We start from the raw sequence: 22,211 nt of genomic DNA, 5'->3' as shown, positions 1-22,211 counted from the left end.
GCTCCAAGAAGCTGTGACTAGCCCAAGGTCACCCAGCTGGCGTGTGTGGGAGTGCCCAGGCTAATCTGAATTCCCCAGAGAAGCCTCCACAGCTCAGGCGGCAGAGCTGGGAATCAAACCCGGTTCCTCCAGATTAGATACACGAGCTCTTAACCTCCTACGCCACTGAATTACCCATCCTCAGATGAACCCATTAATGCTTTGCTGCATGAGTTTCCTCTGGGCATGTTTCCTGATTGGATGGGCTAGAGCAGTAACATGCAGAGGCATGGCGGGCACATTCTTCTGCATGTGGATCAATTTGTTCCATCAGCAACAATTGAATGATCTGATCCAACCCACTGCAGGCATGTGCAAACAACTTCTGAAAAATACGGGGCTCTGCATGCTGCGGCCACTAGCACACGGCCATCTGTTGCACGTATGGAAGCCATCTTAGAGCTGGATTCCAGAGTTGACTCGCAATGAGAGAACTCGCAGCCCGGCCCTCTGCAGCATGTCCCAGGGAGTTGCAAAATAAGCATGGACGGTGGCCTGAGACTGCAGGACAATGTAGCCAGTGGTGGGATCCAAAAATGTTAGTAACTGGTTCCCATGGTGGTGGGATTCAAACTGTGGCATAGCGCCAATGGGGCTGGGCGGGGGATGACGGGGGCGTGGCCGGGCATTCTGGGGGCGGGGCATTCCTGGGCGGGAGGATTGGAAACAAACCCCCCTCAAACTGACCCTCTCCAGCTCCACTTCCTACCGTGATTTTATTCTCGGTGTTGACGGGGGCCGAGGGCTCCAGGCCGAGCTGAAGCCGACGCTGCTTTTCGCAGTAAGCTTTCCACGTTTCCTCGTTGAACCCGTAGTTGAAATAGTCAGAGAGGTCAGCACCTGGGAAAAGGCAGGAAAAGTGAGGAGGGGGAAGTGGCTGGAGCCGGAGCTTCAGACGAATGGGTGGGGGAGGCAGCAGCGTGGTCTGTACTGTTACAGGTTGCAGAGGAAAAATGCTTTTTTAAAAAAAAATCCCTTATGTAAGAAGACGCAAGAGGGAATCGGGCAAATCCGGCCATTGAAAACCTAACCAGGTAGGATGATGCCAATCTGTCATTTGCCACTTGAGGTGACTTTTCAAACATTCTCAACCAATTACCTGGTCTGCCTCCTAAATCAGCACGGTCTGTTACACTACCTCATGCTCCTACACACATAGATCTGCTCCGAAGTCTTCACATTGTTTGTTTGTTTGTTTATACTTTAGACTTTTATACCGCCCTGTCCCCGAGGGGCTCTGGGTGGTGTACAACATATAGCGTGGTACAATCGTAAGATAACTAAAACCTTTAAAAGCAGCGATAAGAACAATAAAACTAAGTATACTAATATAATAAATACAAATTTAAAGATAGGTGGCGTCCAGCAACTCAATTTTCAAAGTCCCCTCCCCTAGAGGGAGGAGCGGCGAGTCCCATTAGATGACAAACGGCCCGGATGTAAGGGCCTAAAAAGGGGGGGGCACTATCAGCGGCTGGTCCCTCCAAAGGCCTGGCGGAACAGCTCCGTCTTACAGGCCCTGCGGAACTCACCAAGGTCCCGCAGGGCCCGGACAGCTGGAGGGAGAGCGTTCCACCAGGCCGGGGCCAGAGCTATAAAGGAGGCCAGCCGCATCATCGAGGGGGCCAGGGACCACCAGTAAATTGGCCTCTACCGATCGAAGAGGCCGTATAGGGATGTATGGGGTGATGCGGTCTTGAAGATACGATGGTCCCAGGCCGTGTAAGGCCTTAAAGGTCAACACCAGCACCTTGAAGATGATTCGGAACTCTACTGGAAGCCAATGTTCCTAAAGAATTTAAAGCTGCTGCCGCAAAATTACTCCTGGGCTGGCACAGTAAAAAGCATCAAGAAACTACTGTGGTGCACCGTCATCCTAACTCCAATGATTTCACCTGAAATGGGGACCAATTCAGACATCATGTCTACGTAGCATCGAATCTACCTCACACAATTTTTTTAAAAAAAGGCACATTGGTGTGATTGGCAGGCAAAAATGAATTTATTATTGTACAACAGCGATGGAAATTGTGGGCTGCCGCGATGCCAGATGCAACAACATCCGTAGGAAACTTCAGCAAATAATGGACAGCTCAAAGAACTGAAGCAGCAGAAAATGGTGGGCAACAGAGAAATGAAAGTGAGACCTTCAAAATTGGGAAGGAGAAATAAAACATTCCCTGATCTCCACACAGCAAGCAGAGAACATTTTGGGAAAAGAAGATCGCTAGTTTATCATATCCACACAAAACAGTTTGAGGCAGAAATAAAATGTTCCCAAAATGTTTTGCAAACTGTGCAGAACTTGTCTGAGAAAACATTTTATTTCTTTCCTCAAAATGTTTACTTTGTGTTGTGGGGAAAGGGCAGTAGTCCCATTTCCTGTCTTTGGATAGCAACCCTGGACTTCCTCAGCGGCCTCCCACTGAAGAAATAACCATGGCTAGCGCTGCTTAGTCTCCAAGAACGCCGCAGGTCCCATATACAATCTGATGGGACTGGGATATCTCAGACCACTCCGGTCAGATTGAGACCAACTACAGGCAGCGGAAAGAGATGAAGAATGGAAGAACACTTAAGGATGGACTCCTGCTTGCTAAACAAAATAGTCCCTGGGAAGAAGCAGATCAGTTTAGGGTCCAAATAACCCACATCTCTAACACTACAACCTTCCATTTGGTTAACTCAGTTCTATGCAGTTTTCACAAATGTTATGGTCAGCCTGAAAATTCACCTTCCTCTTCAGGCTTAGATGGTCATCACTGTGGCCCTTTCCACACGGGCCATTTATGGCACCCTGGGGACGGCAAAAAAGGCGTCCCCAGAGAGCCCTTCGCACAGGCGGCGCTGCTAAAATGCAGCAGCGCCGACCTGGCTCCCCTCCACCACCCCCAGGGCGGCGTCAGGCCGCCTCCAAAAACCTCCCTCCTGAAGGGAGGTTTTTTGGAAAACAGCGCATTCCTGGCAGCGTGGTACGAACAGCACCGCCGGGAACACGCTGTTTTCCCCGTCCCTCTCCCACTCACCTCATCGCCTTCATCGCTCTACTGGACTGCTAAGACCCTCCCTCGCTGTCCTCCGACCCCTGGAGGTCGGAGGGCAGTGTGGGCGGGCCTTAGGAGTCCGGCAGGGTGACGAAGGCAACGAGGTGAGTGGGGGGGGGGACAGGGGCCGCTCAACGGGGGCCGCTCGCACGCTCCCGTGCGAACGGTTCCCACCCCTCCACCGGCAGAATTCCTGCCAGTGCAGGGGCGCCCTTTCCGCAGTGCGGAAAGGGCCTTGTGCCATCTCCACCTGTGCTTTCCAAAACTGCAGCCAGGTGTCACTGTGCCCAGGAGGGCCTGGCCTTCCAAATAAGTCATGAGAAGAGCTGCCTCGCCTTGTCCCCACCTACCATCTCAGCACACTCACAGGCTGAACAAACAGGAGGAATTCTCCTCCCACCAGCTCCAGCTCACCTCAGGCAAGCTCACCAAGAAGCCCTCTGGGGACTGGCTCCCTCTAGGCACAACCCAGGCCGGCCTTCACGAGGTCGCTGCTCCTCTGACAGAGCGAGCGGCAATGCCAGAGGGAGGTTCGCCTTTGTGCACAAGAAGGAGACTATCATTTACCTGTTTACCTTCTTCCTAGTCCAGTGAAGGTGAACCTTTTCGAGACCGAGTGCCCAAACTGCAACCCAAAACCCACTTATTTATTGCAAAGTGCCAACACGGCAATTTAACCTGAATACTGAGGTTTTGGTTTAGAAAAATCAGTTGGCTCCAAGGTGTGCATTACTCGGGAGTAAGCTTGGTGGTAGTCGGTGGCTTTGCTTTGAAACAACTGTGCAACGCTTTGAATGGGTGAATCATGAACCTAGGAGGGTTTAAAACACAGGTGTCAAACTCGCGGCCCTCCAGATGTTATGGACTACAGTTCCCATCATCCCCTGCCAGCATCATGCCGGCAGGGGATGGTGGTAACTGTAGTCCATAACATCTGGAGGGCCACAAGTTTGACACCTATGGTTTAGAAGCAAGCCCCATTGTCAGCAACCGAGCTTACTCCCAGGTAAAGGATTGCGCTTTAGTTCTTCCCATGAAAATCAGTGGGGTTTAACAGCACTTAACAGGGTTACCTACACATCATGCCCAGTGGCCCAGGCCAGCCTAGATGTGTGTGTGTGTGGGGGGGGGGCGATTTTCCACTCCCCACCATGATGAACTCTGTGCATGTGTGCCCACAGAGAGGGCTCTGAGTGCCACCTCTGGCACCCGTGCCATAGGTTCGCCACCACTGTCCTAGTCGTTCCGTCTCACTGAGACACCAGGTAGACCTCCAGATTGTACCTCCCCTCTTCTCCTGACTGGGCTAGATGTGGGGGGCAGTGAGGGTTCACCCCAACATTTCCTTCATTTTTTCATCTCATCTGCTGGCTTTTAAGTCAATCCACCTCAATATCGTCAGTAGCTGCCTTTTTGACCTGGCATGCAGGCCTGGATGTAGAAGATCTCCATCCAGAATCAAGGGCGATGACTGGAAGATTCACAGTGCGGATGCCAACCTCCCTGCCCCCACCAAGGTATCTGTGGCCTGGGGCTAGTCCCGGCCTATGACTGGGTGTGTGTGTGTGTGTCAGATACCCTCGCCTCAACAACAGCCAGAAAGTGTTCACGGAGGCTACGACTCTTCTGATTCAAAAGGGTCCTGACCAAGTAATGCTTTTGACCTTTGGCATCCATCTCTCTTAACCAGGGGTCTTCAAACTATGGCCCTCCAGATGTTCATAGACTACAATTCCCATGAGCCCTACCACTTGGCTATGCTGTCAGGGGCTGATGGGAATTGTAGTCCATGAACATCTGGAGGGCTGTAGTTTGAAGACCCCTGCTCTTAACTATCACCTTACAATATTATTTTTGCAAAACGTGAGATACTTGATTTGGCCAGTAATTTCAAAAAAAGGGAAAAGCAAAGCCTGAAAAATGGGGAGGTTGGATGCTATGAAGTCAAAACTCAGGTGCAGCTCTTTTCCGAGGCGTTCCTGTGTTCCGAAGCTGTTCAACGCATCAGTTTAAGCAACTGAAAATGGCGTTCTTGCCAGTCAGTACAGTACTGGGGTAGGACGTAGAATCCTCACTCTGCCCTGAAGCTCACTGGGTGAGTTTGAGCCCGTCACCCTCTCAGCCTAGCCTACTTTGCAGGATTGTTGTGAAGGCAAACTGAGCAGCATAAAATCTTGGGGCCCAGAAGGGGATAGATGTTCTTTGCTTGGGGCAACAAAATATCAAAAACTTGTGGCAGAGTGAGATTTGAATCCAGATCTCCCTGGTCCACACTCTGCTATGTTGCTTTCTTGAAGTGGTTCACAGGCAAAGAAAAGCCACAAAGGCCAGACCACAAGGGCCACCGTGTCTGGTCCACAGCCCGATGCCAGCCTGCCGGGAGACCACCAGGTTCATTACACATGAGGCAGGAAGCCATCTTTCCACTAGTGATTCAGGGCACAGAAAATGACTGCATGGGCACAGACTGGCAAAAGGGTAACAAGAAGCCATGCTCTTGTGGAGCCCTCCCCACAACCCCCCGATGTTGAAATGGTTAATCCTTGATGTTCCAGGAGAAGAGCCGAAGAAAATTTTATTTATTTATTATTTATTTTCTGTATACTTATTACCGGCCAATCTCTGAAGTCCCTGGGTGTGTAACAAGTATGTAGAAAATAAAATAAAATGCCCAGTGAACCCACAACGTTCACACAAAACCTCATCTACCAGTTGAAAGTCATTAACAACTTTTTGCACAGTTCAAAAGTTAACATTATTGGGGTGCTGTGTGGTTTCCGGGCTGTATGGCCATGTTCTAGCAGCATTCTCTCCTGACGTTTCGCCTGCATCTGTGGCTGGCATCTTCAGAGGATCTGAATCCTCTGAATCCCCCACCCCCCCCCCCCCCCCCCCCCCCCCCCCCCCACCCCCCCCCCCCCCCCCGCGACCCCCGCCCCGCCCGGGGCGGCGCACCCCCCCCCCCCCCCCCCCCCCCCCCCCCCCACCCCACCCACCCCCACCACCCCCCCCCCCCCCCCCCCCCCCACCCCCCCACCCCCCCCCACCCCCCCCACCCCCCCCCCCCCCCCCCCCCTCCCCCCCCCACCCCCCCCCCCCCCCACCCCCACTCCCCCCCCCCGCCCCGCCCCGGCCCAGCGCCCACCGCCGGCCCCCCCCCCCCCCCCCCCCCCCCTCACCCCCCCCCCCCCCCACCCCCCCCCCCCCCCACCCCCCCCCCCCCCCACCCCCCCCCCCCCCCACCCCCCCCCCCCCCCACCCCCCCCCCCCCCCACCCCCCCCCCCCCCCACCCCCCCCCCCCCCCACCCCCCCCCCCCCCCACCCCCCCCCCCCCCCACCCCCCCCCCCCCCCACCCCCCCCCCCCCCCACCCCCCCCCCCCCCCACCCCCCCCCCCCCCCACCCCCCCCCCCCCCCACCCCCCCCCCCCCCCACCCCCCCCCCCCCCCACCCCCCCCCCCCCCCACCCCCCCCCCCCCCCACCCCCCCCCCCCCCCACCCCCCCCCCCCCCCACCCCCCCCCCCCCCCACCCCCCCCCCCCCCCACCCCCCCCCCCCCCCACCCCCCCCCCCCCCCACCCCCCCCCCCCCCCACCCCCCCCCCCCCCCACCCCCCCCCCCCCCCACCCCCCCCCCCCCCCACCCCCCCCCCCCCCCACCCCCCCCCCCCCCCACCCCCCCCCCCCCCCACCCCCCCCCCCCCCCACCCCCCCCCCCCCCCACCCCCCCCCCCCCCCACCCCCCCCCCCCCCCACCCCCCCCCCCCCCCACCCCCCCCCCCCCCCACCCCCCCCCCCCCCCACCCCCCCCCCCCCCCACCCCCCCCCCCCCCCACCCCCCCCCCCCCCCACCCCCCCCCCCCCCCACCCCCCCCCCCCCCCACCCCCCCCCCCCCCCACCCCCCCCCCCCCCCACCCCCCCCCCCCCCCACCCCCCCCCCCCCCCACCCCCCCCCCCCCCCACCCCCCCCCCCCCCCACCCCCCCCCCCCCCCACCCCCCCCCCCCCCCACCCCCCCCCCCCCCCACCCCCCCCCCCCCCCACCCCCCCCCCCCCCCACCCCCCCCCCCCCCCACCCCCCCCCCCCCCCACCCCCCCCCCCCCCCACCCCCCCCCCCCCCCACCCCCCCCCCCCCCCACCCCCCCCCCCCCCCACCCCCCCCCCCCCCCACCCCCCCCCCCCCCCACCCCCCCCCCCCCCCACCCCCCCCCCCCCCCACCCCCCCCCCCCCCCACCCCCCCCCCCCCCCACCCCCCCCCCCCCCCACCCCCCCCCCCCCCCACCCCCCCCCCCCCCCACCCCCCCCCCCCCCCACCCCCCCCCCCCCCCACCCCCCCCCCCCCCCACCCCCCCCCCCCCCCACCCCCCCCCCCCCCCACCCCCCCCCCCCCCCACCCCCCCCCCCCCCCACCCCCCCCCCCCCCCACCCCCCCCCCCCCCCACCCCCCCCCCCCCCCACCCCCCCCCCCCCCCACCCCCCCCCCCCCCCACCCCCCCCCCCCCCCACCCCCCCCCCCCCCCACCCCCCCCCCCCCCCACCCCCCCCCCCCCCCACCCCCCCCCCCCCCCACCCCCCCCCCCCCCCACCCCCCCCCCCCCCCACCCCCCCCCCCCCCCACCCCCCCCCCCCCCCACCCCCCCCCCCCCCCACCCCCCCCCCCCCCCACCCCCCCCCCCCCCCACCCCCCCCCCCCCCCACCCCCCCCCCCCCCCACCCCCCCCCCCCCCCACCCCCCCCCCCCCCCACCCCCCCCCCCCCCCACCCCCCCCCCCCCCCACCCCCCCCCCCCCCCACCCCCCCCCCCCCCCACCCCCCCCCCCCCCCACCCCCCCCCCCCCCCACCCCCCCCCCCCCCCACCCCCCCCCCCCCCCACCCCCCCCCCCCCCCACCCCCCCCCCCCCCCACCCCCCCCCCCCCCCACCCCCCCCCCCCCCCACCCCCCCCCCCCCCCACCCCCCCCCCCCCCCACCCCCCCCCCCCCCCACCCCCCCCCCCCCCCACCCCCCCCCCCCCCCACCCCCCCCCCCCCCCACCCCCCCCCCCCCCCACCCCCCCCCCCCCCCACCCCCCCCCCCCCCCACCCCCCCCCCCCCCCACCCCCCCCCCCCCCCACCCCCCCCCCCCCCCACCCCCCCCCCCCCCCACCCCCCCCCCCCCCCACCCCCCCCCCCCCCCACCCCCCCCCCCCCCCACCCCCCCCCCCCCCCACCCCCCCCCCCCCCCACCCCCCCCCCCCCCCACCCCCCCCCCCCCCCACCCCCCCCCCCCCCCACCCCCCCCCCCCCCCACCCCCCCCCCCCCCCACCCCCCCCCCCCCCCACCCCCCCCCCCCCCCACCCCCCCCCCCCCCCACCCCCCCCCCCCCCCACCCCCCCCCCCCCCCACCCCCCCCCCCCCCCACCCCCCCCCCCCCCCACCCCCCCCCCCCCCCACCCCCCCCCCCCCCCACCCCCCCCCCCCCCCACCCCCCCCCCCCCCCACCCCCCCCCCCCCCCACCCCCCCCCCCCCCCACCCCCCCCCCCCCCCACCCCCCCCCCCCCCCACCCCCCCCCCCCCCCACCCCCCCCCCCCCCCACCCCCCCCCCCCCCCACCCCCCCCCCCCCCCACCCCCCCCCCCCCCCACCCCCCCCCCCCCCCACCCCCCCCCCCCCCCACCCCCCCCCCCCCCCACCCCCCCCCCCCCCCACCCCCCCCCCCCCCCACCCCCCCCCCCCCCCACCCCCCCCCCCCCCCACCCCCCCCCCCCCCCACCCCCCCCCCCCCCCACCCCCCCCCCCCCCCACCCCCCCCCCCCCCCACCCCCCCCCCCCCCCACCCCCCCCCCCCCCCACCCCCCCCCCCCCCCACCCCCCCCCCCCCCCACCCCCCCCCCCCCCCACCCCCCCCCCCCCCCACCCCCCCCCCCCCCCACCCCCCCCCCCCCCCACCCCCCCCCCCCCCCACCCCCCCCCCCCCCCACCCCCCCCCCCCCCCACCCCCCCCCCCCCCCACCCCCCCCCCCCCCCACCCCCCCCCCCCCCCACCCCCCCCCCCCCCCACCCCCCCCCCCCCCCACCCCCCCCCCCCCCCACCCCCCCCCCCCCCCACCCCCCCCCCCCCCCACCCCCCCCCCCCCCCACCCCCCCCCCCCCCCACCCCCCCCCCCCCCCACCCCCCCCCCCCCCCACCCCCCCCCCCCCCCACCCCCCCCCCCCCCCACCCCCCCCCCCCCCCACCCCCCCCCCCCCCCACCCCCCCCCCCCCCCACCCCCCCCCCCCCCCACCCCCCCCCCCCCCCACCCCCCCCCCCCCCCACCCCCCCCCCCCCCCACCCCCCCCCCCCCCCACCCCCCCCCCCCCCCACCCCCCCCCCCCCCCACCCCCCCCCCCCCCCACCCCCCCCCCCCCCCACCCCCCCCCCCCCCCACCCCCCCCCCCCCCCACCCCCCCCCCCCCCCACCCCCCCCCCCCCCCACCCCCCCCCCCCCCCACCCCCCCCCCCCCCCACCCCCCCCCCCCCCCACCCCCCCCCCCCCCCACCCCCCCCCCCCCCCACCCCCCCCCCCCCCCACCCCCCCCCCCCCCCACCCCCCCCCCCCCCCACCCCCCCCCCCCCCCACCCCCCCCCCCCCCCACCCCCCCCCCCCCCCACCCCCCCCCCCCCCCACCCCCCCCCCCCCCCACCCCCCCCCCCCCCCACCCCCCCCCCCCCCCACCCCCCCCCCCCCCCACCCCCCCCCCCCCCCACCCCCCCCCCCCCCCACCCCCCCCCCCCCCCACCCCCCCCCCCCCCCACCCCCCCCCCCCCCCACCCCCCCCCCCCCCCACCCCCCCCCCCCCCCACCCCCCCCCCCCCCCACCCCCCCCCCCCCCCACCCCCCCCCCCCCCCACCCCCCCCCCCCCCCACCCCCCCCCCCCCCCACCCCCCCCCCCCCCCACCCCCCCCCCCCCCCACCCCCCCCCCCCCCCACCCCCCCCCCCCCCCACCCCCCCCCCCCCCCACCCCCCCCCCCCCCCACCCCCCCCCCCCCCCACCCCCCCCCCCCCCCACCCCCCCCCCCCCCCACCCCCCCCCCCCCCCACCCCCCCCCCCCCCCACCCCCCCCCCCCCCCACCCCCCCCCCCCCCCACCCCCCCCCCCCCCCACCCCCCCCCCCCCCCACCCCCCCCCCCCCCCACCCCCCCCCCCCCCCACCCCCCCCCCCCCCCACCCCCCCCCCCCCCCACCCCCCCCCCCCCCCACCCCCCCCCCCCCCCACCCCCCCCCCCCCCCACCCCCCCCCCCCCCCACCCCCCCCCCCCCCCACCCCCCCCCCCCCCCACCCCCCCCCCCCCCCACCCCCCCCCCCCCCCACCCCCCCCCCCCCCCACCCCCCCCCCCCCCCACCCCCCCCCCCCCCCACCCCCCCCCCCCCCCACCCCCCCCCCCCCCCACCCCCCCCCCCCCCCACCCCCCCCCCCCCCCACCCCCCCCCCCCCCCACCCCCCCCCCCCCCCACCCCCCCCCCCCCCCACCCCCCCCCCCCCCCACCCCCCCCCCCCCCCACCCCCCCCCCCCCCCACCCCCCCCCCCCCCCACCCCCCCCCCCCCCCACCCCCCCCCCCCCCCACCCCCCCCCCCCCCCACCCCCCCCCCCCCCCACCCCCCCCCCCCCCCACCCCCCCCCCCCCCCCCCCCCCCCCCCCCCCCCCCCCCCCCCCCCCCACCCCCCCCCCCCCACCCCCCCCCCCCCCCCCACCCCCCCCCCCCGCCCCCACCCCCCCCCCCCCCCACCCCCCCCCCCACCCACCCCACCCCCCCACCACCCCCCCGCCACCTCACCCCCCCCACCCACCACCCCCCCCCCACCCCCCCCCCCCACCCCCCCGCCCCCCCCCACCCCCCACCACCGTACCCCCCCCACCCCACCCCCCCCCCCCCCCACACCCTACCAGCATGGCCAATTGGCCATGCTGGTAGGGGCTGATGGGAATTGTAGTTCCTGAACATCTGGAGAGCCGCAGGTTCCCTACCCCTGGACTATTGCAATTCACTTTACGCGGGCCTGCCTTGCGGCTGACCCGGAAGTTGAAGTTGGTCCAGCATGCAGCGGCACGGCTCCTCACAGGAAGCTCTATACTGGATCATATCTCTCCTGTGCTGTGTCATCTGCATTGGCTCCAACAGAATACCGGATCATCTTCAAGGTGTTGGTATTAACCTTTAAGGCACTCCACAGCCTGGTGCCCTTGTACCAGAGGGACCGTCTCTCCCCATATGCCCCTACATGGCCTCTACGTTCTTTAGAGGCCAATTTGCTGGTGGTCCCTGGCCCTGCTATGATACAGCTGATCTCCACCCACGCAAGGGCCTTTCGGGCCTTAGCTCTTGCCTGATGGAACTCACTAGCACCGCCTGTTAGAACCCTGCGGGATCTTGAACAGCTCCGCAGGGCTTGTAAAACAGAATTGTTTCACTGGGCTTTTGGAGGGTGGGGGGTAGCCATTAATTGTGTGCCATCCCTGAAATTTTGAAATTCTGTTCTATTCTACCCTTATTTTTACTCTGGGGATTGTATTATTTGGACCACCCCCGTGGAACAAGCTGTTGATCGCCATCTGAAGACTTTGAGTATTGTTTTATTATTTTAAATGTAATAGTTTTATGCTATTTTTATGGAATTTTATATTGATGTTTTAGTATACTATTGTACACCGCCCAGAGCCCTTCGGGGATGGGCGGTAGAGTAAATGGAACAAAACAAACAAATGCTTACATGTAAGATGGGGCGCCAGTTTTGATGTTACCGATGGTGACTCGGATGTCATCGTCGTCACTATCACTCTCGCTGTCTTCCTCGTCATCTTCGCCACTGGGAAGAGCCTAGAACAGACACCACAAGCCCTTGCTTGTTTCTCTGATGTTTGCACCTCAGTGCCGGCATGTAGTATTTGATAGCATTGCTGTAGGCCAGATATTATCAGAATCGCTTTCAGGTATTCAGTATTCCAGTAACCTCATGCTGTTTAAGGCCTTCTAACGTTAGGTAAGATGCCTTATTGCTTTGTCAAAGACCCCGAGGAAGGCAGTGGACAGATTTTCTTCTGTATCCTCAGGTCAGCGTAGTGCAAAGCTGGGGCCAAACTGGAAATCAAACCCATTTGGACAGAGGCGGGGATGAGACAAACTTTCTTCTGTTCACATTTGTCCTTACCACAGATTTCCCACCCAAACCTACACTGCTTCTAGCCTGATTCAACCGGACTTAGTTTCCCTCCAACCACATGTACAGGCCACCAGACGGGCCCAAACAGAGCCTTCCCACTTCTTTCCCCAACCTTCTCCTATCCTGGGGACCACCAGAAGGTTTAAGAATCACGGCTGTAACATACTGACTCTGCTTATCCCACTCACCTGCTGCAACAGCTCTCGGTCTTCACAGTTGACAATCCTGCTCTCCTGGGCAACATCTTGTAAAGTATGTGATTCGGAGTGTCTGACAAAAAAGATGGACAAAACTGACCCACATTATGCCCACTCCTGAAAAACACCTCAGTTATAGAAGCTAGCAATTTGCAGGCTTACACTGTGCCACTTGGGGTATTAAGCTGCGAGGAAAGGCTCCGCAAATAAGCATAAGCATTTTATTGTCATTGTGCACGCACAACGAAATTTACAGCAGCATTCCTCAATGCACACAATTTCAGACTCATACCCAATCCTCACTTTCCCCTTCCTCCACCCATCCCTACACAGCCCCAAACACATCAACACGAAGCCGCGGAGTTCAGCATCGCCACAGCTCTAGAGTAGAAGCTGTCTCTAAGCCTCTTTGTCCTAGTTTTGATAGACCTGTATCGTCTGCCAGATGGTAACAGTTCAAAAAGAGAGTGTGCTGGATGAGACGGGTCTCTCAGAATATTTTGGGCTTTCTTTAGGCTTCGGGAATTAGAGAGTTCTTCCAAGGAGGGGAGAGGGCAGCCGATAATCCTCTGTGCAGGAGTGATCACCCTTTGGAGCGACTTCCTATCTGCCACTGTGCAAATAGCCATCATACCAGAAGGGCAGCCGCCTGAATCCAAAAGTCAGTTCAGGGTTGTTTGTACTGATATTTGATTTATATAGTACTGAAGAATTATGGTCCTGTGACTCCGCCAATTCTCAGTTCATACAAGACTGGCAACCTAGTGACATATTATAGGTCCCCAATGTGGTGCTCATCAACACCTTTCCAGGTGTTTCTAGAAAGGGGGGCAGCAGTGGCATAGTGGTTAAGAGCAGGTGCACTCTAATCTGGAGGAACCGGGCTTGATTCCCCATTCTGTCACTTGAGCTGTGGCGGCTTATCTGGGGAATTCAGGTTAGCCTGTGCACTCCCAAACATGCCAGCTGGGTGACCTTGGGCTAGTCGCAGCTTTCCGGAGCTCTCTCAGCCTCACCTACCTCACAGGGGGTTTGTTGTGAGGGGGGAAGGGAAAGGAGATTGACAGCCCCCTTGAGTCTCCTTATAAGAGAGAAAGGGGGGTATATAAATCCAAACTCTTTGTTGTCTTCTTTTTTTTGGGGGGGGGAGGCTTTGACAGACAAAGGCAGCCCCCTCTCAGCATGCATTGGTGTTGCTCACCTCTGCTTAATGATATCCAGGGAATAGGGGCTACCCAGGTAATGCAAAAGATGCTCCCATAACAGGGAGGAGGGTAAAACATTCCCACAAATGCACATTTGGCTAATAAATAATTGACAACATTTACCCAGGGATCGGTCCATCTTCTTGCTTACCACTATCATCTGAAAATATAGCAAGGAAAGAAAAAAAGAGAGAAATCACACAGGCCAAAAAAGGAAAGTTCCAAAAAACATATTTAAATGATTGATAAGCCTTTATTTGGCACAATACAGTAGAATCATAACACAATACAAAAACTGTGATAAGGGAGTATACAGATACAAAAGTGTGAGATAAAATATAAACTATTGGTTATGCATCACCTCCAATAAAAAAAACTTGCTACCAATTCACAAATTTCATTGTCAGAATTGTCCCAGAGGAAAGGGAGTCTACTTGACTCTCCCATTTCGCTGGATATCCTAGAAAAGATATTGGAATATTTTAATCTGATGTTTGTGGATTTAGGGCAGCAGAGCAATTGATGTGCCAATGTTTCAATTTGCTGTTCACCACAAGAGCACACCCTTTCAATCATTTCCACGTTGTTAAATCTACCACGCAATTAAGCAGAGGGGAAAACATTGAAACAAGCAAGTGTGAGAGGTCTTCTCTGAATAGGATTAGTGAAAAAAATACAAGCAGGGAGCCATCCTGTTTTGATGTAGGGGTACTGAGAGATGTAAAGGTGAACAAGTTTTCATAGCAGCCCTAATTAAATTAAAAACAATTTTTGTTTTAACAAGTTGCAGGATTCTGAACTGGATAGCGGGAAAAGCGAGTCGAGGGATATACCAAGTGATTCAATCTTTCTCTCTATTAGAGAGAACCATGGATTAACCTGGGTATCAGATAAAAGTAGGTGAACCAGCGAATGCTCGTTGTGTAAGAAATGCAGGCAAAACCAGAATTTAAAGGCTCTCAAGCAGGCCCTATAAACTAATGAGTTTTGGCCCAGCTCTAAACAAAGGGCCACATAGGGTAAAAAAAACATATTTGCCGTTTTGTGCAGTTGGGCCAAGTAATACCAAAGCACAAGGCTGACCATCCGCGTGCAAAACAGAACAAACAAGACACCTGCCCTGGATAACAGATCTGGCTGCTTGGATTTATTGGGGATTTGAATCCAGAACCTCTTGACCTGCGCAACAGTGGCAAATCCTAGATTGTAAAAATCTCCCAAACGAGGAACCCTCCCAGCTCTCTACTTTCAGAACTGGCCTCCGAGGAGGTCAGAGGTCCAGTCCCGGTCACCTCCGGCAGCAGAGGAGTGGAAACCCCTCTGGGACCCTGAAGCCAACGGCCCCATGCAGGAGAAGGCTGCAGAATTAGACATCTACCGAGTTATTTGTTAAAAGATACCTCATACCACTTTCCCTTTAATGTTTAAAACACATGGGTTTACCAATAAGATTAAGACAGCATTAAACACAATCACAAGTAGCAGAGTGAGTGGGCAAGATCCTGCTAATTTGCTAGCAGCACCTGAGTACCATTTGGGCTGAATTTTTTTTTTCTCTCCTTGCGGCAATTAAATCTGGGTGTGGGCAGAGGTGGGAGCCAAAAGGCAGGAAACAGAGGGATTTCAGTCCTCAGCTTGCAGCCCAAGGCCAGCATTAAGCAGCCCAGCAGACTAGAACTAGCCCAAGGCATAGTGATGCTTTCTTTGTTTTCATCTACTTTTTAAAATGGTATTGTTAGATTGGCAGTTATTGTGCTTGTGAACTCTCCCCCAAGTTGCTTTGGGTCCCTTGGGGACAAAATAACACACCTAGAAATGCCCCAATAAAACTTTAAAACCAGAGGAACCAAAGGTTCACATAGGTGGGAACTATTCAAGTTCCACTGAAAACGGGAAAAATTATTCTCTCAAAACTGACTTTGGTTGGCATCTTGGAAAAACGAGAATGGTTTTCATGTTTGCTGAGAAGTGGGGAATGTGTGTCTTGTGGGTTTGTTTCCTTAATTTTCAAAATTCCTCAATCTCATAAACTGTTAGTTTGAAAACAACAAAGGTCTTATTTCTGAAGGAGAGAAACCGGAGCCTTTTTCGCCCCCTTTTTAATAGGCAAAAAATATTACACCATGGATTACAAAATCATCAAAAAGCAACTCTGGAGGAGACTCCGCGCGTTACTTGCAGAAGACAGGCTGTCTGCAGTGAACATAAAACTGCTCTTTTATTGCATTCACAAAACTTTAAGACTCATAAGAACATAAGAACTAGCCTGCTGGATCAGACCAGAGTCCATCTAGTCCAGCACTCTGCTACTCGCAGTGGCCCATCAGGTGCCTTTGGGAGCTCACCTGCAGGATGTGAAAGCAAGGGCCATCTGCGGCTGTTGCTCCCGAGCACCTGGTCTGCTAAGGAATTTGCAATCTCAGATCAAGGAGGATCAAGATTGGTAGCCATAAATCCACCTCTCCTCCATAAATCTGTCCAAGCCCTTTTTAAAGCTATCCAGGTGAGTGGCCATCACCACCTCCTGTGGCAGCATATTCCAAACACCAATCACACGTTGCGTGAAGAACTGTTTCCTTTTATTAGTTCTAATTCTTCCTCCCAGCATTTTCAATGGATGCCCCCTGGTTCTAGTATTGTGAGAAAGAGAGAAAAATTTCTCTCTGTCCACATTTTCTACCCCATGCATAATTTTATAGACTTCAATCATATCCCCCCTCAGACGTCTCCTCTCCAAACTAAAGAGTCCCAAACGCTGCAGCCTCTCCTCATAAGGAAGGTGCTCCAATCCTTCAATCATCCTCGTTGCCCTTCTCTGCACTTTTTCTATCTCTTCAACATCCTTTTTGAGATGTGGCGACCAGAACTGAACACAGTACTCCAAGTGCGGTCGCACCACGGCTTTATATAAGGGCATGACAATCCTTGCAGTTTTATTATCAACTCCTTTCCTAATTATCCCCAGCATAGAGTTTGCCTTTTTCACAGCTGCCATGCATTGAGTTGACATTCCCATGGAACTATCCACTAAGATGCCCAAATCCCTTTCCTGGTCTGTGACTGATAGCACTGACCCCTGTAGCGTGTATGTGAAGTTTGGATTTTTTGCCCCTATGTGCACCACTCCTTCATTTAACATTATCAACAGGACTAGGCCAAAAATTAATACAATTGGAAGATTTTAAATACTATTAAAAATGAGATCTCTGGCAGCAGTCGAAATGAATCCCTGTAGAAAACTGAACAGAAAGGTCTTCACTAGAGAATGGCATAACTGGGTAGGTGTCGCCATTCAAGAAGCGCATTTTGAAATTGTGGTACCACAGCATAAAAGGCCCCGCTGTGCACAACACCCCCTTAGAGGGAACCCAGGGATGCTTCCGTTTTCAGAAATGTGTCACAATCACGCTCTACATTCCAGAACAGGCCTATCACATTCAATAGAGGTACTCAGTGCTCAAAGTAATCGGGTGGCTTCGGATCACAGATTCTTTCTGTTTTCTCCAACACAACATTTTTCTGCAGTTCATTTTAATGAAGGCCTGTTTTACTGAGCAAAAGGACCCGCAATGTCAACTCATATGTGTGTTCAGATTTGAACAAAGGATTCTTTAACCCACTCCTTGCCAAAGGAAACAGCAATGGAGGCGTTACCACGAGGTTCTCTCCTGATGGACCACAGCTGCTCCTTCCCATTCACTTTTGCAGTAGTTTACACTCTTGGGTGATCATCTAAGCTGCACCATCACAGAGATTGTCCATCGCTTCTGTTGCCATTTATATGAGAAATGAAGCACCTGCCTGGCATTCAAAGGCCAGAACTAAGTTAGCAGATGTGAGATGGCTTACGTTTCAATTAGATATTGCATTTGTATGTGTGTGAGCATTAAAAACAAGTACAGTTACCTTCCTTGAGCCTTTGAAAAGGGACACAGTCGAAACAGATGAATACAACTTTACACACCAATTTGTTCTCGGAACCACGGTTGCCCCCAGTCTGCTACCTACCTGGAATACAACTGGACACTTGTTCCAAACTCAAAAGGTAAAATATCCCATAAGCATTCTCTGCTTGTCTCAGCACACTATATCCTGGGACATGGATGGAAAGGTGGAGAAAAACACTAACATCAAGCATTTGCTCAGTGTGGGACCAACAGCAGGAACCAGAAAGGTGCCAAGAGTGATAGCAGGGAAAAAAAGACATGCGCAAATGTGCAGCGGTTGCCCAGGCCGTCTCTCACTGCAGTGGCAACTACCACGAAGCGCAGTGTGGAGAATAACTACCCTTGCCTCCTGCTCGGCTGAAATTTAGCCCCCCGTTTTTTGATAAACGTGTCCTGCTCTGACAAAGGATTCTGGGAAAGTCAAAATTTTGCATATGTTTCTTTTTCACAGGATTGGTCCCATTGAAAGGTGATACATCAATTGTGTTCTCCACTTTTCCATAGACTACAGGTGGGGTAATCAGTGGAGTCAGGTTCTTACAAAGAGGATAAACCTGAATCAGTGCTGTAGCATTTCAAACTGTCCCGGCTGCCTACATCCTTCTCCCCAAATCGCCTGTTTAGAAACATAGCTGCGCTCCAGCCATTTCCCCTCACGCCAAGTTTTCTACAAGGAAGGATTTGTTGGCCTTGGTAGGGATCCCGGCCCTTCGGGGATGAGGCGGCCTATAAATTTAATTAATTAATTAATCATCATCATCATCATCATCCCCCTTCCTTCTGAGAGGGAGGTACATTCTGGCTGGACTGCCCAGGAGGCTACAGATTTGCTGAAGCTGAACCAGTTTGGTCCGTGAGCAGATGCGAAAAGGAAGTGCAAATAGGAACTGGCTCCAACCAAACAGGCCGGTGGACAACCGCGCACAGCCAGAGTCCCAGCAGCATTCCCACGGGAGCACAGTCCTCAAAACCCCACAGACAGTAATCCAACAACACTGGAAGGCTGGCATTTGGAAACACCAAAGCACTATCACAGCCAAGAAAACCCACTCCTCCAAACAACGGAGCCACAAAATCCTCACTAGAAAATCCTGACCATATGTGAGATATCTTAGAATCAGTGTTGGAAGGTGGCTGATGAACCAGGACAGGAAATCCAAAGGAAGTCCATGAGCAATAACAGGCAGCTGTCCAACCTCTGCCTAAAGACCGCCAGTTTGGAGGAATCCACCCCGGAATAACATACAACAGTGGTGGCGAACCTTTGGCACTCCAGATGTTATGGACTACAATTCCCATCAGCCCCTGCCAGTTGATGGGAATTGTAGTCCATAACATCTGGAGTGCCAAAGGTTTGCCACCACGGGCATACAACAACATCCTGGCACTGAGCAAAGGTGAACTTCATTCATTCATCGCTTTACTTTTTTCTTATTAGCCCAGGCTAAGTTTTTTCTGCCGTCAAGTCACAACACCCCCTAGTGGACTGTTCAGGGCAAACGACGCTGGAAGGTAGTTTGCCACCGCCTACCTTCGTGTCGTGACCCAACTCCTGACCAGGCCCTAGTCTGGCATCTTAACCACTACTCATTGGGAGGCCACAACTTACTTTTCTAATTGAGTTGTTAATGTTTTCCGTTTGGCCCATTTTCTATCGCAGCTCACAACACATAATCCAGCCACAAGAGTCATGACCTCACTCAATCAGCCGCTCCACGCAGCCGACATTTTGAAACAAGCCATCCACTTATTTTTGTTTGCAAGGAAAAGCAGCACCTATGGCTGCCAGATATGGGAGGAACACAGTTCCTTCAGCACCATGCGTACTTCCACGCAAACGTGCACAGGACTGTAACCTTGGTGGCGATCCGTTTTGTTTTCCTCTCACACAGCAAGTCGCAATTCCATGGCATCTACGGAGGATGCCTGGTTTGGAAGTGGGGGGGAAACACACACACACACCAGTCACTCAAACCAACTCTCCTGCGCTCAGGATGGCAATAGCTGAGCTCTGATGCCATCAGACATGGCCAGATCTTCCAGCATCAAATCAACCCAGTGAAACCAGTAAGTGATAGTGTGTGTGTGTGGAGGGGGGGTTAGAGTGGGTCTGGGGGGTTCTGGTTGCTGATCCCTCTGGTGGGATCTTTGGACTGCAAAGCAGAGGGAAAGGCCCCTCTGGCTTAGGGATCAGCAACCAGAAGCCTCCAGGCCCACTCCAATCCCCCTACACACACACACTATCACTTGCTGGTCACACAGTTAGCCCAAGGGCAAGTGAGGAGTGTGGCAAGAAAGGCTGCGGTGGCAACCTTGGGGGGGGGGGCTCGGGGGGAAGGCTGTCCATGCCCAGGACGGCCCAAAGTGGGCACCAGCTCTGCTCACAAGCTATTACGCTGAAAAACTCAAAAACCACTGCCAGCTGACATCTAAGCTTCCCTTGCAGTACAATATGAGCCAGAGGCCAATCAGAAGCAGTGACCACGCTTGGTCGGCTGCCCTCACTAAGCCTCTGAGCAAATTGAGATCCCCTTGAAAATGAGCTGAAGGATGGGGAAAACTGAGATGGAAACGCTAACCGTTGCATGTTTACCGTGTGCTGGTTTCCTGTCCCCACACTGGGGGTGTGCCAGAGCCAGGTGCCCCCTGCCCCTGCCCTTCAGCTGTACCCCTCCTCTGGGATCTCTGCCCTGGCTGAGTGAAATGTGGGGCCGCCCGGTGGGAGTCATTGCAATTCTGCAGCCTCCCTCTTTCTTCTGCCTCCCAAGGCTGTTTTGTGGAGATGGGGCGGGGGGCGCGGGGGGTGTTTGAGCCCCCAATTTTAAATAAGGCCGAAGCAATCGTTTTATGGCTTTTGTCATTTATTGTAGCTTTCATGGCTATAAGCCACCCGAAGCCTGCCTGGGGAAGGGCGGCCTGGAAATTAATTAATTAGTTAGCTAATTGATAACGTGACCCCCCCTTCCTAAAAGCCCACCTGGCCTACGGCTTAGCCCCTCGGCCCTCGTGCCCCCCTGGAAACGAGACCCGTGGAGGGGAGAGCGAGGCCTCTGGCTGCCCCCCCCCTCCCCGTGACTGTAGGCTGACCGGGGCAGGCGCCCCTCTTGGGGTCTGCTCCTGCACAAAGCGGGGCGCAGCCAGGCGGGTCCACTCCGCTCGGGGAGGGGGGGAGGGAGGGAGCGAGGGGGGGCTGCTGCTTGGCGCGGGGCGGCGCAGCGCCTGCAGGCAGCCCGGCGGCAGCATCCCGGGGGGAGGGTCGGGGGCCACGTGGGGCGCCTTGGGCCCGGCCAGCCCCTGCTCGCCTCGGACGCCCCGGCCGGCCGGCCCGGCCGCGCTGCAGACAAAGGCAGGAGGCGCCACGACGGGCTCCAGCCCCCCCCCCCCGGACTCTGGGAGGCCCGCGACCCCCTCTGGGCTGCGTCGCCGCCCCCTTCCCGCTGCAACGCGGGGGGTGGGCCGCTGGCCTACCTCACAGGGCTGCTGGCTGGGAGAGAGAACAAAAGCCGCGCGCCGGCGCGAGGAGCAAAGCGGAGCCCAGGAAAGGAAGGAAGGAAGGCAGGCAAGAGACGCAGGAGGAGCGCGGCGGGGGTGGGGTGGGGTGGGATGGGGGTGGGTGGGTGGGCGCGCGGAGGAGGGGCGGGGGGTCCACCTGCAGCGGGGCCGGCGCGGCGCCTCCTCATCCCGGCGGCAGCAGCAGCAGCAGCAGCCAGCCGGCCGGCCGGGGCGGCCCCACACAGGTCTGCGGCCGCGGGGGCGGGGCCCTTGCCTTGGCTTGCTCGCGAGGAGCCCGCCCGCCCGCCCGCCCGCCTACCTCCGTACAGCCAGTGCTCCTCGTCGTCGTCGTCGGCGTCCAGCGGCGCTCCTGCCGGCCCGGCGGCGGGCTCCAGCTCGGTGGCCATGGCCATGGCGGCGGCGGCGGCGGGAGGCCTCCTCCTCCTCCTCCTCCTCCTCCTTCCGGCCGGGGGATGCTGCAGCTCAGAGCCCGGCCCGCGCCCCCGCCGGACCCATCCCGCGCCCCCCGCCTGCAGCCGCGGCGCCCCCGCCGGAGGGTCGCTCGGAGCGGGGACCACCTGGCCACGGGGGAGCCGCCGGGGCGGGCGGGCGGGCGGGCTGCTGCGCCGCCGCCGCCACCGCCGCCGCCACCGGGAGCGCCCGGGTCCTAGCGCCCAGACCCCGGCGGAGCCAGCCCGGCCTCGCCCCCGCGGCTCCTGCGTAAAAGCGCGCCGGAGGACCGGGCAGGGCGGGCGAGTGGCCCCATCCGGAGCGGCGCTGCGGCCGAGAACCCGCGCCCGGCCCCGTCCTCCCGCACCGGCTGGCTTGGAAGGGGTCGCCAAGCTGCTACCCGTCTCTTTTTAGCGCGGCCCGGAGGCAGCGGGGGGACCGGCAGGGTCGCCCCTCTTGGGCAGGACGGGGCGTTACAATGGTGCTCAATTATTTGAATCCCACCACTGGCCGGATGGTACAGTGGTTAGGCCCGCAGGACAGGTGGGTTCGCCCTTCAGCCCATTACTCGGAACCTGACCCGCCTCCCGGGAGTTGTGTGAGGACCACCAACGTCGCAGGGAGGAGGAGGAGGAGGATTAAATGGC

General features: G+C 60.6%; 1 protein-coding gene across 1 annotated transcript in view; it reads right to left on the bottom strand.

Moving 5' to 3' along the window:
- The window catches only part of LOC125442896 (pre-mRNA 3'-end-processing factor FIP1-like), a 45,166-nt gene extending 23,490 nt beyond the window's left edge, over positions 1-21,676 (bottom strand). The window contains exons 1-6 of the mRNA XM_048514670.1: positions 21,434-21,676; positions 17,684-17,767; positions 13,799-13,835; positions 12,462-12,543; positions 11,824-11,930; positions 749-995 (exon numbers count right to left, since the gene is read on the bottom strand). Of these exons, the coding sequence (XP_048370627.1) occupies positions 749-995; positions 11,824-11,930; positions 12,462-12,543; positions 13,799-13,835; positions 17,684-17,767; positions 21,434-21,527 (651 nt within the window). The 5' untranslated portion in view covers positions 21,528-21,676. The remainder of the gene's footprint in view (positions 1-748; positions 996-11,823; positions 11,931-12,461; positions 12,544-13,798; positions 13,836-17,683; positions 17,768-21,433) is intronic.
- Positions 21,677-22,211: the final 535 nt, after the last annotated feature.

The sequence above is a fragment of the Sphaerodactylus townsendi genome, linkage group LG13 (assembly GCF_021028975.2).
Source record: "Sphaerodactylus townsendi isolate TG3544 linkage group LG13, MPM_Stown_v2.3, whole genome shotgun sequence".
Classification (NCBI taxonomy): Eukaryota; Metazoa; Chordata; class Lepidosauria; order Squamata; family Sphaerodactylidae; genus Sphaerodactylus; species Sphaerodactylus townsendi.
This window is presented reverse-complemented; position numbering and strand designations above follow the sequence as displayed.